The 14528-nt window shown below is 35.9% G+C and overlaps 1 protein-coding gene across 1 annotated transcript in view; it reads left to right on the forward strand.

Annotated features, from left to right (window-relative positions):
- The window catches only part of IPO11 (importin 11), a 214859-nt gene that overhangs the window by 135868 nt on the left and 64463 nt on the right, over nucleotides 1–14528 (forward strand). Inside the window, exon 27 of the mRNA XM_082651230.1 lies at nucleotides 6662–6783. Coding sequence (XP_082507356.1) covers nucleotides 6662–6783 — 122 coding nt within the window. The remainder of the gene's footprint in view (nucleotides 1–6661; nucleotides 6784–14528) is intronic.

Here is a 14528-nt window from a genome sequence, read left to right on the forward strand (position 1 = left end):
ATAAAAGCATACAGATAGGAAAGGAATAAGTAAAACTGACTCACTTTGCAAACAACATGATTGTATATTACAGTCTCCAGTAAAACTACTGCTAAATTTACTAAGGTCATGGGTTACTTGGTCAATATGTAAAAAACAATTTTATTTCTCTTCACTACCAGTGAACAACTGGAAACTGAAATTCTCAAAACACGATTTACAATAACATTCAAACCTAGAAATATTTAGGATACAGTTAACAAAATGTGTGTAAGACAGGTACAGTAAAAACTACTAAACATTGCTGAGAACATTAAAAAACATCTCAGTAAATGTATATGTATGCTCATGGATTAGATGATTCGTTATTGCTAAGATAAAAATTTTCCCTAAAAAAATTTTTTTTTTTTGGTAGAAATTGGCAGGCTAATTCTAAAATTTATATAGAAATGTAATGGACCTAGAATAGCCAAACCTACTTTAAACAAGAACAAAGTTGAAGAATATATAATACTATCTGATTTCAAGACCTATTATAAACTTATATATACTAACCAAGAAAGTGGGATAGCATGAAAATAAACATTTAGGTCAATGAAACAGAAGTGAGTTGGAAAATAGGTGCACACATTAATGGTCGGTTTATTTTTGACAAATGTACCAAGGAAATTTAATGCAAAAAAGACAAGTCTTTTATTTATTTATTTATTTATTTTATTTATTTTTTTTGGCTGTGTTGGGTGTTAGTTGCGGCACGCGGGGTCTTCCTTGAGGCCGCTTGCAGGATCTTTCATTGTGGCGCGGGCTTCTCTCTAGTTGTGGCATGTGGGTTTTCTTTCTCTAGTTGTGGCGCGTGGGCTCTATAGTTGCAGCACGCAGGCTCTCGTTGAGGTGTGCAAGCTCAGTAGTTGTGGCACGCAAGCTCAGTTGTTGTGGCGCGTGGACTTAGTTGCCTCATGGCATGTGGGATCTTAGTTCCCTGACCAGGGATCGAACCCGAGTCCCCTGCATTGGAAGGCAGATTCTTTACTACTGGACCACCAGGAAAGTCCAGAAAAAGACAAGTCTTTTAGATGAATCAAGGTAGATTGACCTATAACATGCAAACATATATGTGTATACATATGTATTTATTTATGTGTATATGTGTGTAACTATATACGTGTTTTATATTTGTATAACATAAACCTCATTGGAGGGCACAGTAACTTCCTGTTTTGGTTTTAGGTGACACACTCATTCACACATTCCTTGAAATTCTTCCCTTCTTTAGGTTCCAGGACACTGTAAGTTAATTTCCCATTGATTTCCTTCTTGGTCTCATGGGTTTCACTTCCTAGTAAACCATAAGCATTTTCTAAGACTTAGTCACTGACTCTGCTTATCTGCAGCCACAGTCACTCCTTTAAGGGAGGCCAACTCTGACCTTTTCCTTACAATCCAGTCCCAGTATCTTTACGTCAAGGTCTTCTGTCTTCTTTGAGCACTCAGTGTCCTCTGACATTTCTTCTTTTGTGTGTCCATTATGCTTAATCTGTATTTCTCTCTCATTTATTCAAAAGTTTTCTCATCTTTTATTGTAGAACAGCTCTCTCACCTCCATCCTTTTTTCCTGTCGCCTTAGTTTATTTAAGGGCCTGGGCCAGTTATCTCAAAGAACTTTGAGCCCTGTCCTGGTATCATTTAACTTATTCCTTCATCCCCTGTATTTTTGTAAGCCATGTTAAATCCATCTTCTTTTCACCTCCATTGCTGCTGCCATAGCCCAAGTGCTTTTCTCGTGACTGGAATATTACCATAACCTCTAATATTGGACTTCCTCCAGTCCCTCTTCTACAGGTCAGCTGAATGGTCTTGCAGATTGAATTACAGAATTGCTTACTTGTTTGTCTTCTCCATTTGACTGTGAACTCCACGGTCACAAAGCTAGGAGATGGTAGAGTTGGGGAGATGTACCATATTTTTCTTTTCATGGCTTCATCTGTATATAGGGGTACATACCTCAGTTGGTGATGAAAGTTCTGGAGGCTCAGAAGTCCAAGATCAGGGTGCCAGCATGGTTGGATTCTGCCATTTCCTGAATTGTAACCTGCTGACCTTTCACTGAGTCCTCATGTGGTGGAAAGGCAGAAATTATTAAAATGGTTTGATAATGATTTGTGCTACATAGCTTGTTAGACAGTGTTAAAATATCAATTTGTATAAAAAATAAGAAAGATTATATTAAAAATTTTAAATTTATAGTTACTTTCTGATTTTTAAATATTTACATTTTTAAATATTTACATTTTACTTCAAGTGATTGTTAGTAGCAGCATTATTTGAATCTGGAAATGAGTCACCTAGCATAGTATGTATTTGCATGAATGGAGAAGATCTGAAAATATAGCTTTACTTGTTATTAGACCTTAAAGGAAATTTGCCTGTGTGCTATCCTGTGCTTAACACCATCTTTCTACCCAAAATAATATGCTTTGCTAATCCAGGGCAGACTAACTTATGGATAGTTCTTTAGGTGCCGTGCATTTAAGAGTCATCATGTGATCAATCAACTATACTCCAATATAAAATCAAAATTAAATTAAAAAATAAATAAATAAAAGTCATGTGGAAAATTTTCTGAAATGTCCTATGTTTCTCTATTATCGCAAATGTCTTAGGTTTACATTTAAAAAAATACACGAGAGTAGGCCACCACCTCCATTGTGTTAAACATCAAAATATACAGAAATAATGACCTGTGGCTGGTGCTGTTACTATTTCAACCCTTTGACAATATGAAGGATTGAAGAGAGATGTTATAGGTTCAGACTTATTTCTCTCACTGTATTTAGAGCACTGGCTTTTCATGGAACACTTCTTTTTTCACTTTTCAATGTGAAGAAGAAATGTTTTTCACGAAGAATTTGACCAAAAATTGTCAAGCCATCATGTTTGAGTCTAGAGACTACGGAAATGAAAGAGAATGAAATATTATTGTAGTTCAAATGGCTACTTTTGACTGTGAGCACAGTTTTAAAGAACATCAGAATCAAATAGGACTAGGAAAATGAGTTCCAGTAAATCCAGATAGCTTTGAAGCAAGCAAGGATTTTGCAGAAAGGTTTGTCTCTTCTAAACACTTGAAAACAGTTGTCAGATAGTAGAGAAAACCAAGTTAATTAAGAGTGATTTAATATCTTTAGGAAAGAAGTTGGGTTCATTGCAGAAGTCACCATTAGAACAGTTCCACCTCTAAGCATTTGCTAGTCAGAGTCTTTCAGAGTCTTTTTATATTGAATGAAGAAAACTTTTTAGACTGATAACGTAATTTAGAATTTAGAGCCTTAGGGTATTGAAGAATGGTACTTTTGCTGTAGGGAAATTTGCTAGAAAATGACAGTATTTGTAGGCCCTTTTTCTCTTTAGGCTTCCTCTTTCTTCTGAGGGATAGCATCTATCTTGGTTTAAACAAGTGTTGTGGAATTCAGGATGGGAAAACAGGCTTTTGGGATGAGGGTGTTTCGCCATTCAGCGTCCTGATTTTTATTTAAGTCATCTGTTTAATTTGTTTCTCACCTTGCCTTCCCCCTGTTCTTGATGCCTTGAGTTGGAGCTTCTTGGATTTTATTTTTGCAGATACTGTATCTTTGGACTCCTTTAGGAGTGGGGAAAGCAATCTAGAAGGTTCTAAGTGTTCTTTATACAGATTCCCAGCTAGTTTTCCTGTTTTGAGCTCTGTGCCTCACCTCTGTCTTCTTTGTGGCCTGATGATTGCAAGGTTCTGAAAACCAAGTCTGTTTGCATTAGATTATTATTCCTCTGGCAGGCAGTTTGGTTCCAGGCTTTTCTGTTCGGCCAAGTCACTTACCACTCTTTCATTCACCTGCCATCTTCCAAAAACTTGTAGCCATCTTTACCCATGTAGTTTCTCCTCTTTTATAGACCCTGGGGGGTTATTTGTTTGCTTTTTATATTTCTTTACTCTCATTTTAGTGGGATTTCAGAGGGAGCCAGCAAATGCATATGTTCAAAGCTAAAATTGTTTTCACAATGTCGTATGCTTCTAGGGTAAATAACTTTTTTATAAAGATGCAATAAGGTGTGTGCAGCTGCGTAATTGGAGTAATATTATCTGTTTATCTTTCTATAAAACTAAGACTGAACTCAACTATTCCTTAAGTATTTCCTTGTTTTCTAGAAACATTGTCATCTTACTCTTTCTGGCAATATCCCTTAATTTAGACTTTATAAATTTGGGGGGAGGAGTGAAACATTTTGTTAACTTCAGTTCTACGAGGTAAGAAGATGACTTTCCTCAGGACCTGCTACTTTGATTATAAGACTTTTTTTTTAATCAGTCCTAAGTGTTTGACTTGAAACAGCACACATCTTCCTAATACTAGAGAGATTGAAGGTACTTTTTTGTTTCCACACAATGAATGATGTTTCATGAAATTTTATGTAAAAGTGACATTTTATTGCTTGAATAGCAACTGGTATGAAGGTTAGACTAAGAAGATAACATTTGGAGAGAGAAATAAAAAAAGATCGCCATTTGCATAAACATATTATTCTGTTCCTACAGGGAATATAATTATATAAAATTACTTAATTCTTATAGACAACATTTATAACTCATATTCTTTAAAGTTGTAAAAATGATGGAACCAGTCAGAAATAAAATTCTGTCTTTCTATAGTAGATACTTATTTAATCGTGGTATCTTCAGCATGATCCACCAGGGTAGATTTTAGCATACATTATCAAAGAGAAATCTCATCATCTTTTTATTATGCTGCTTAAGAAATACCTTGATTTTAGAAATTAGTTCTCTGAAATACTGCAGAATTCTTTTTTTGCTTTATGATTCGCTATAAATGGTCATCAACATATGTTACAGTTGTCTTGTTTCTATGTTTTGTTATGTGCTGTTGTTAAATATTTTTATAATAGAGGAAATAAATGTAAGTTATAAGTAAATAAAATTAGACCATAGAGATACTTGTCTTTGCTGATTGCATCTTCATTTCAACCACATATATTACTATAGCTTTAGTTGTATATATTACATTTTAATAACTGGATATTTGCTTTTGTATGGTTATGCTTTATTTTTTAAATCTTGCTTACTAGATATTAATTGCAGTAAGTCTATAAAATATCTGAGCCATTTGTTTCCAAATTAAGTACAAATTGAAGACACATGGTATAAATCAGCAGTTACTGGACTGTATTGCTTCGTTGTGCCCTTAATATGTTAGTAATATTTTCACAATGCCTCTAGGCTAAAAGAAATATAAATAGCTAACTGTTCCTTTTATTAAGTAGTTAGATCCAAACAAATTAATTTGTATTCACGTCCTAATAACTTAGTATCTATTGAAAATTATACACAAAAATCTAAAGAATAATATCTTTGTTTCATTCTTAAATAAACACAATTACTGATTAATGGAATGTGTATGCCTATTGGGCAACACCCAAGTTCTTAAACCTTAGAATCATGTTGGATACCTCCACTTTCATCTTCTGTTCTACCTTGATTTTTTGGTAGTACTTTGCAAAGATATGAAGTCATCAAAAGGAGTGTAATGTTAAAACTAGGAACTATCTTGAACTAGTAGTTTTTGCAATATCTGACGGATGTCGTTAGGTTTCTCTGAATAATTTTAAATATTTTGTGAGTTTACTGTGGCATCTTGGGATGCACACAGTTTGGGGAACTCAAGTATAAATAATTGCCTTAAACTAATAAGTGTTTCCTTGACTGTTTATTATTTTTCAGAATGTGTTGGAAAAAAAATGTGTTGAAACATTTTTTGGAAACAAATGTAGAAGCACAAAAGTAGGAAAGTATGGGAATTCAAGGTTGATCTTATATTACTAAAATCCATGAAATACAGATTTTGATATTAAATGCATTCTTTAAAAGGTGCAAGAAGTGTACAGGTGTTTATAAGCAAACCCTGGGACCCACTTTCAGTCTACATGATGAGTACACTTGGTCCTGTTTTACTTTATAGATTCTTACTGTATCAGTTAGAGGTTTTCAGAAAAATAGAACCAGTTCTGTGTATATGGAAAGAGAGAGAGAGAGATTGAGAGAATATACACATGTAGAGGCGCACATACACAAGAAGGGGGGTGGGTTTTAAGGAATTGGCTCATATGATTGCAGGGACTAGCAATTTCTAATTTTGTAGGGCAGGCTGCAAATGAAAACTCAGGCAGGATTTCTATGTTACAGTTTTGAGGCAGGGTTTCTTCTTTCTAGGAAACCTTAGTTTTTGCTCTTGAGGCTTTCAACTGATTGAATGAAGCCTAACCCACATTATCTAGGGTAATCTCCTTTACTTAAAGTCAGCTCATTGTAAATGTTAATCTTATCTGCAAAATACTTTCATGGCAACATCTAGACTAGTATTTGACCAAACAACTGGACCCTTAGCCTAGATGAGTTGAATAAGTCTCTTTGGCTCTCAGAGTTAATTGGCTCTCAAGATTAATTAGAGTCGTTTTCTGGTTTTGCTCAAATTATTTTTTTCCAGCTCAAGGCTTGCCCCAAATTCTTATATTCCAATTCTCTGGTTTGCTGGAATTGAACTTTAGCCATTCCTTATGAGGTTTTAGCCTTTAACAGTACTTATCCACAAGTAAATAGCATTTCAAATATTTGAGATGCCTCCTGGTCTTTTTTCAGATGGACCAGCTTTTGGGAAATATGATTGAAATGTGGGTTGATCGCATGGACAATATTACCCAGCCTGAAAGAAGAAAACTTTCGGCTTTGGCTTTGCTTTCTCTTCTGCCATCTGATAATAGGTGAGGAAATGTTTTCTTAAAATTTGTTTTGTTAAAGCATCAAAATGTTAGCACTGTTTTGGCCATTGGTATTGCTGTATGTTGCTGGCAGTGCTGTTTTATGCATATGTATTGCTAATTTTGTTAGTAGATAATGATGTGGCAAGTGTTGGTCTAGATCTAAAGAGATGTGCATGGAGTGGTGGGCACTGCTATTTAACTTGGTTATGTTCATTTTACCAATTTCATTTTTGTCTGAATTCCCAATTTTTAAAATAACCAGATTTTGTTAGACTTATTTTAGGTCCTCTTTTTATATGAATATATTAAATATATAATATTTCAATGTCAGTAGCACTTCATAAAATATATTATCCTCTTGGTAATTCAAAAGTTTGTTACATAATTTTGTTGTTATTTATTTTGGATTATCTCTAAAGAAGCTTACAAGTTATTGTTTTCTCCTTTCTTAGATGAAGTCATTATATTATACTTTACAGTAAAGCTTTGTTAAAATTCTCATTTCCAAAAGCAAATACAAAATGCTTTGATTTTGGACATTTTTCGAAGAGTATCTTGGTTTTGCTTTTTTTTTTTTTGCCTTTATCCCTGTTTTTGTTTGGCATTATATGCTTTTTTTGGGCTACTTTTAATTTTAAAGGCATAAAAGCAGGCCTTTTAAGACTTGATACTGTGTGAGAAGAATGATATATCTTTTTGTCTTAGGGAATTTTTAGAGCACATTTATCCTAGTGATAAATTAGTGAAATAAGTGCAGTTAGCTTTAGAAATTCTTCTTAAAAATTTATTATTTATTTCTGGTATGGTAATTTGGATTAAGAACACAGGTAATTGTTTAGTCCTAACACCATAACAATAGATAATAATTTTTGAGCACTTACTGTTAGCCAAAAACCGGGTTTGCCTCTTGGTGGGTGTGGAGCCAAAAGGTAGAACCAAGTCAAAGACTGGGAGAAGGAAGGATTTATTACTTGCAACAAGTAAGAAGAGCACTGGGGATCTTTCCCAATGGAGTGTTTCCATGAACAGCAAAATTTGGGAAGTTTTAAGCTAAGAGTACATGCATATTTGTGAAGGTGCTTGGGTGTTTGACAGAGTCCAAGCTTTGGTTGATTGAAGTCATGGGGGTCAGTGAAGGTCATCATCATCCCTTATGTTCCAGTTGATCTGGAGGTTGAGTGGCTAGGAGGTTTAAATTCTGCAGAACTGCTCAAGAGTGCTTCATGCTAGTCTTTACTATTGAAACAGAACTGTGAGTTTTTACAACTAATTTGTTATCTTTGCTCTTGCTACTTCTCTTGCTTGATAACAGTTTGTTCTTTTGTTTCCTTAAGATCATTATTACCAAGTGCTGCTCAAGGTTAAGCATTGTGGCCAGGCTTAGATCACAGAATGACTTAGGGCAAAAATGGCTTCTCTTATGTCAAAGCCATGCCTGATTCTCTTTCTCTGGGGACCCCCTACCTTATATGCTTACATTATCATATGCATTATACTTTTCTGAGTACTTTACATTTATATCTCATTTAATTTTTAAACTGTCCTCAGTTAGAGGCATGATTGTCTTCTTTTTATAGAGCAAAGAAATAATGTTAAATGACTTGCCTAGGATCTGGCAAGTGACATGTCATAGGGCAAAGTTTGACCTTGGGCAGCTTGATGCCAGAGCTTGCTCTTTGAACTACCAGGTGTGCTGCTTCCTAGGTGGATGTACAGAAGACGAACATTATTTCCTCACTGTGAAGCTGAGTGGCGTCTTATTTATTTTTGGAAACCAAATTGAAGTTACCAACATTTTAACTTACTGCTCTTTTCTTTTCTCTTAGTGGAAATACACTGACTAGAGATTTATTCAGACCTTTAAAATGGAAATGTTAAAGAACCTGTTCTTTGGCAGTAGTCAACACTGTAAACATTTGCTCAGTAAATTAATGGATGGAAAAAAAGTATTAAGGTTAATAGAACATGTTAGAGTTTTCTGTAACATAAAGTACTGAGATTATTGAGGGAAAACTTGAAATGACACAGATTAAAAAGTGAGAAAGAGGGACTTCCCTGGTGGCACAGTGGTTGAGAGTCCGCCTGCCGATGCAGGGGACGTGGGTTCGTGCCCCGGTCCGGGAGGATCCCACATGCTGCGGAGCGGCTGGGCCCGTGAGCCATGGCCGCTCATCCTGCGCGTCCGGAGCCTGTGCTCCGCAGCGGGAGAGGCCACAACAGTGAGAGGCCCGCCTACCGCAAAAAAAAAAAAAAAAGTGAGAAGGATACCTAATTGTATCTAAAGCATATACGTTTTACACTTTTTATGATAATACTGTTGCCTTCAATATTTAATTTTATGTGTGTGATTCAAAAACATTTTTGATACTTAAGTTGTGGAAATAGTTGGGTTCTGTAAAGAAAATAAAAAAGGCTTCTATAAGTCTAAAAGAATACTTAGACTGGGGCTCATGTCAGTCTGCATAAATTGAGGGACAGAATTTTATTAAGGCTTGAAATTTTCTTAAGCATTAAATTTTCAAATTAAAAAATATGATATCACTTATATGTGGCATCTAAAAAAAAGATACAAATGAACTTATTTACAAAACAGAAATAGACTCACAGACACAGAAAGCAAACTTATGGTGGGGGTAAATTAGGAGTTGGGGATTAACATACACACTACTGTATATAAAATAAGCAACAGGGATTTACAGTATGGCACAGGGAATTATATTCAATATCATGTAATAATCTATAATGGAAAAGAATCTGAAAAAACATGTATGTAATCTCTTTGCTATACACTAAAAACTAACACAACATCATAAATTATACTTCAATAGAAAAATAAATTTAAAAGTTTTAAAGAAGAAAGTAAAAATTGTGAAGAGATAGCTTTGTGAATGGGAAAATCAGATCTTATTTATGTTTTTAAAATGAAGTATTGAAAAATCTATTGGGCAGTAGTGAATTCATGTCATTTTAAGTACCAAGAAAGTCTTGAATAATGTAATAGAATTTTAAAGAACAATGATTTAACTTTATAGTCCTTAATGGATTAATGACTAAAGAAGCATTGATAGCTACAGAAAATGTGACCATCTGAAAAGCAACCAAAAAAACTTAAGTTTGCCACGTTATCATTGGCCCATGACATAACTTAGGAAAATTTATGGTCACATGCTCTAGTGGAAGGTAATGTTGACGTTTAGGTCAGCAGTTTTATCACCTTTCTTCTACTTATAGGTACATAGTTGATGGAGTCTGGGGAAATTTTTTCCCCCATCCACATCCCCAGTGATATTTCTTGGTTAACCTCCTACATAATAGTAATTTCCTCTTCCTGTGTTTCTTTAGACTTTGCAATGTAACATTTCCTTTGCCTGAAATAAGCAGGTCTAGAGAATAATGTATTGATAATGATATTTTGAATCAGGCTACCTTGGGAAATGTTATTTTCTTCTTTTTTATTATAATGGATTTTCACATGCAGAAATAACGCTTTTCTAAAACAGTTTCTCAGCCATAGTACTATCGACAGTTTGGGGCCAGATGATTTTTTCATGTTGGGGCTGCTGTTCATAGCAGCATATTTAGCAGCATCTGTGGCCTCTACCCACTAGATGCCAGTAGAACCTCCCACCTCCAGTTTAGAATCACTGATCTAAAGAATGACCATTTGGGAAACTATTGTATTAAGCTGTCTGTTACCATGATCCACGACTTCTGATTCAGAAATGTGTTAAAGACTGTAGGCTTTAGGACCACGCTTAAATTCCAGTGCCACTAGTCACTGATGACCATGGCCAAATAACTTGCCTGTGCCTGTTTCCTTGTTTCTGAAATGAGGATACTAATAGTATCTTCCTAATGAGAGTATTATAAAGATTAAATGAGTTTACATATTGAGGTCAAACTGTCTGGATAGATGAGGTTAGCTGTTTTTATTTTATCCCTTTCTTCCTCTCTTTCTCATCCATCCGTCCTTTTACTGCACTGTAAAGTTCTAAAAGCTTAAGTCTCTGTGTACGTGCATTAATTTAAATTCAGGACATTTTTAATATATTGAGTATTTGTTTATCTGTTCGTTAATTCATTAAAAATATGCTAACCACATATGTCAAAGGCATGTCACCTTTAGCTTGATGATCTTTTGTAGTATTCTGCATTGTCACTTAAACTTAAGGATACATGATTTTGTCCATGTCTTCTCCAGACGTTCTTAGTATATCTTCTTGGTCACCTTCTGAACATAGTGCAATCCTTTTTTTTTTTTTTTTCTGTAGTTGTGTAGTACAACTGTCTTGTGTCCTTTTTGTTTTGTAGCTGGAATAATTTCAAGTTTGAATTTTTTCCCTTTCTTAGGGTCCATATTATTTATACATAAAGGGAGTAATATTTTTTCTGCCAATTTTTATATGAAAATAACATTATTTACATATAACTCTTTTAATGTTTTCCTCCAAAGGCATAGATTAAACAAAAACTTTTATAGATGAGAATGAGAATAATCAAACTTGCCTTTGACTCTGTTCTCTGAAACAGCAATTCATTGTCTAACTTAAAAGACACATTTTTATAATGCAGTTCTAATAATTTCAGATGTGAATAAGTGTTCTCGGAGATTAAGCATTTTAAGAATTTTGAATTTTTTGATTTTTTTTTTTTTTTTTAGATTTAAGGAAGTCACTAATGGGGAATATTTTACTTAAGCTAGTTGAATAATTCAAAAGAGGTTGACAAAGCAGCAGGGTTTTTAGGTATGATGGCTTGCTTTCCAGGTGAAATTACCTTATAATAAAGTCCTCTTGGTATCAGATATACTACACAGGTTTGGGTTGGACACTTAGTACCTCTCCATAGTTCTCTTCTATCTCAAGAATAGTATATATTATGATCAGCATTTGGAAATTTATTATTCTGTACAAATTTTCTAAGATAATTTTCTAAGTCATTTTACAGCTTTTAAAACAGGCTAGTAGAATCAAGGTAGTAACAGGTTCCAAAGAGTAGTATTTTATTATAGTTTAAATATAGCTAAATAAAAGGCAGTTTAAAATTTTTAAATTGTGGATGTGTTGTTTTACCAGAATTATGTTTGGTTTAAACTGACCATTCCTAAGTGAGTATTTAATGTGACAGAATTTTATTTTCATCCTTTAAAGTAGGATGCATCTTTTTTTTTTTTTTTTTTTCGCGGTACACGGGCCTCTCACTGCTGTGGCCTCTCCCATTGCGGAGCACAGGCTCCGGACGCGCAGGCCCAGTGGCCATGGCTCACGGGCCCAGCCGCTCCGCGGCATGTGGGATCCTCCCGGACCGGGGCACGAACCCGCGTCCCCCGCATCGGCAGGCGGACACCCAACCACTGCGCCACTAGGATGCATCTTTTACTCCTAGGTCATGTATTCTTATTTAGCATTTTACATTATTTTCTTTTATCTGTAAATTCTTTTTTTTTTTTTTTTTTTAATTTCATTTATTTATTTATTTTTGGCTGTGCTGGGTCTTCTTTTCTGTGCGTGGGCTTTCTCTAGTTGCGGCGAGCGGGGGCCACTCTTCATCGCGGTGCGCGGGCCTCTCACTGCCGCGGCCTCTCTTGTTGCGGAGCACAAGCTCCAGACGCGCAGGCTCAGTAGTTGTGGCTCACGGGCCCAGCCGCTCCACAGCATGTGGGATCTTCCCGGACCGGGGCACGAACCCGTGTCCCCTGCATTGGCAGGCAGACGCTCAACCACTGCGCCACCAGGGAAACCCTGTAAATTCTTAACCTAATATTTTAGTAGCTTTACTACAGTAAAAATTAGTTCTTAATTTTTTACGTCTTTCACAAGAAAAATGTCTTAGAAACATCTTTTGTGTGTATGTGTGTGGTAACAGCTTGATAAGGATGTAATTCACAGACCGTACAATTCACCCATTTAAAGTGTACAGTTCAGTACTCCTTAGCATATCCATAGTGTTGTGCATCCATCATCACAATCAGTTGATAAGTGGCACTTAACTGATTTCTTTCATATAATCTTTAACAAGAATTCATAAGTTGCATCAGTTATGCCCCAAGAGATGGGCACCTCTGAAAAGATTTGTCAGATTCCTGTCCTGTTTTAACCAGAGTTAAAACAGGTAACTGCCTGGTAGCCCCCGCCTGCAGGTTGGTGAGCCTGCTAGCCAGCACTGGTGCAGGCGCAGACCTTAATCGACCTCAGAGCATGGAGTGGAGCGTCCGAGAGATTATTTCTTTATTACCAGGAATGTTCTCTAAATACTTTGACCAATGAGGCATAAAACTGCTTTATTTTAATTACATTCCAGCTACCTGTTTGCTTTCTAATATCCTAATGTTAATGAGTAGTAGTGGAACAGTATGAGGATAAATGTGGTTTTTGTATTTGCGGGGTAACAGTCAAGTGAAGAGGACAGAAGTTAAAGAATTACAGAACTACAGAATAAAAATGATAACAGTTGACATGGATACTGTGCAGCTGCCAGATTAGGGCATTAATGCAGTACAGAAGGACTTTCCTGAAGAAATGTTTGCTGAGATATGAAGAGGAGAAATTAACTCTAGTTTGTTGAGAGAAATTAACTCTAGTTAATTGAGTTGAGAGAGAATGAGTATTCCAAAAAGGCAGAACAACCTGGTCAAAGGCTCTGTAGCTGGAGGGGTGAGGACACCTTCAGGAAACTGAAAGAAGGCCAGTGTGGCAGCCATTAGAGTGAAGAGAGTAAGAATAATAAAGCTGGAGAGCTAGGCTGAGAATAGAGCATAAATCCTAGGAAAGTAAGGCCTTCAAGGGAGAGTCAGTTTTATTCTCTGAGATGAATCAGGCAGTTACTAATTTTCATCTAGCAATACTGTTACGCATAATTTACTCATTGTAAATTTGCTGCTGCCCAACTTACCACATATTGAAAATGCTAGAATTCAGGTCTTTATGCTAGAATTCAGGTCTTTAATTTTTGATCTAGTGTTTGCTTGCATGTTTGCTGCCAGCATTCATTCTTGGCTTAGTCATTCATTTATTTGTTCAGTAAACATTATGAAATACAGGTGCCTCCATAGTAGACCCTGGGTGCTTTAAAATGTAGGATTTAATATTTTTCAGATACGGCAAGGCCAGCAGATCAGGGACAATTGCCATTGAAGGTTTTTGTTACTTACAGTTCGTTCGCAAGAGGAAGGAGCATACCACACCACAGAGAACCACATGGGGAAACACCAGAGTTGGTCAAGAGATAGAGGGAGAGGGGGAAATGTGGGCAAGAGCCTTTATTGTGGTTTCTGTGGGAAGGGATGCGAAAGCAAGGGTAAGCCGGTTTAGGACTGGCAAGTTTGAGTAATTTTAATAGGCTACAGGATGTAGGGACTGTCATGAGTTGTCTGGTACCTGGCCCTAGGTTAGTTAGGAGAAGGGAGATAGTGGCATGGAGTGTAAGAGCTTGATAGTTGGAGTAAGAGCTGTGGATCAGTTAGTTTGTGTATGAAATATGTGCTCAAAGGCAGCCATTTTCTATCTCTCGGAATTGGCTAACCCTAAGAGGGCCAGTCTTTCCAGGTCCCATCTGTCAAAGCATCAGCACACAGAAAATAAAAAGGCATAATCAATACACTGAGTATTAATTGTCTCTTAGCACCATGACTAACACATAGTAGGTGCACGGTAAGTTAATTGAATGAATTTAATAAATATTTACACTGTAATTGGGTGTTATTTTTTCTCCCACTTAAATAACATTTTTTTCTGAACATCTAAAGA

Source organism: Grampus griseus, assembly GCF_964374135.1.
Source record: "Grampus griseus genome assembly, chromosome: 3".
Classification (NCBI taxonomy): Eukaryota; Metazoa; Chordata; class Mammalia; order Artiodactyla; family Delphinidae; genus Grampus; species Grampus griseus.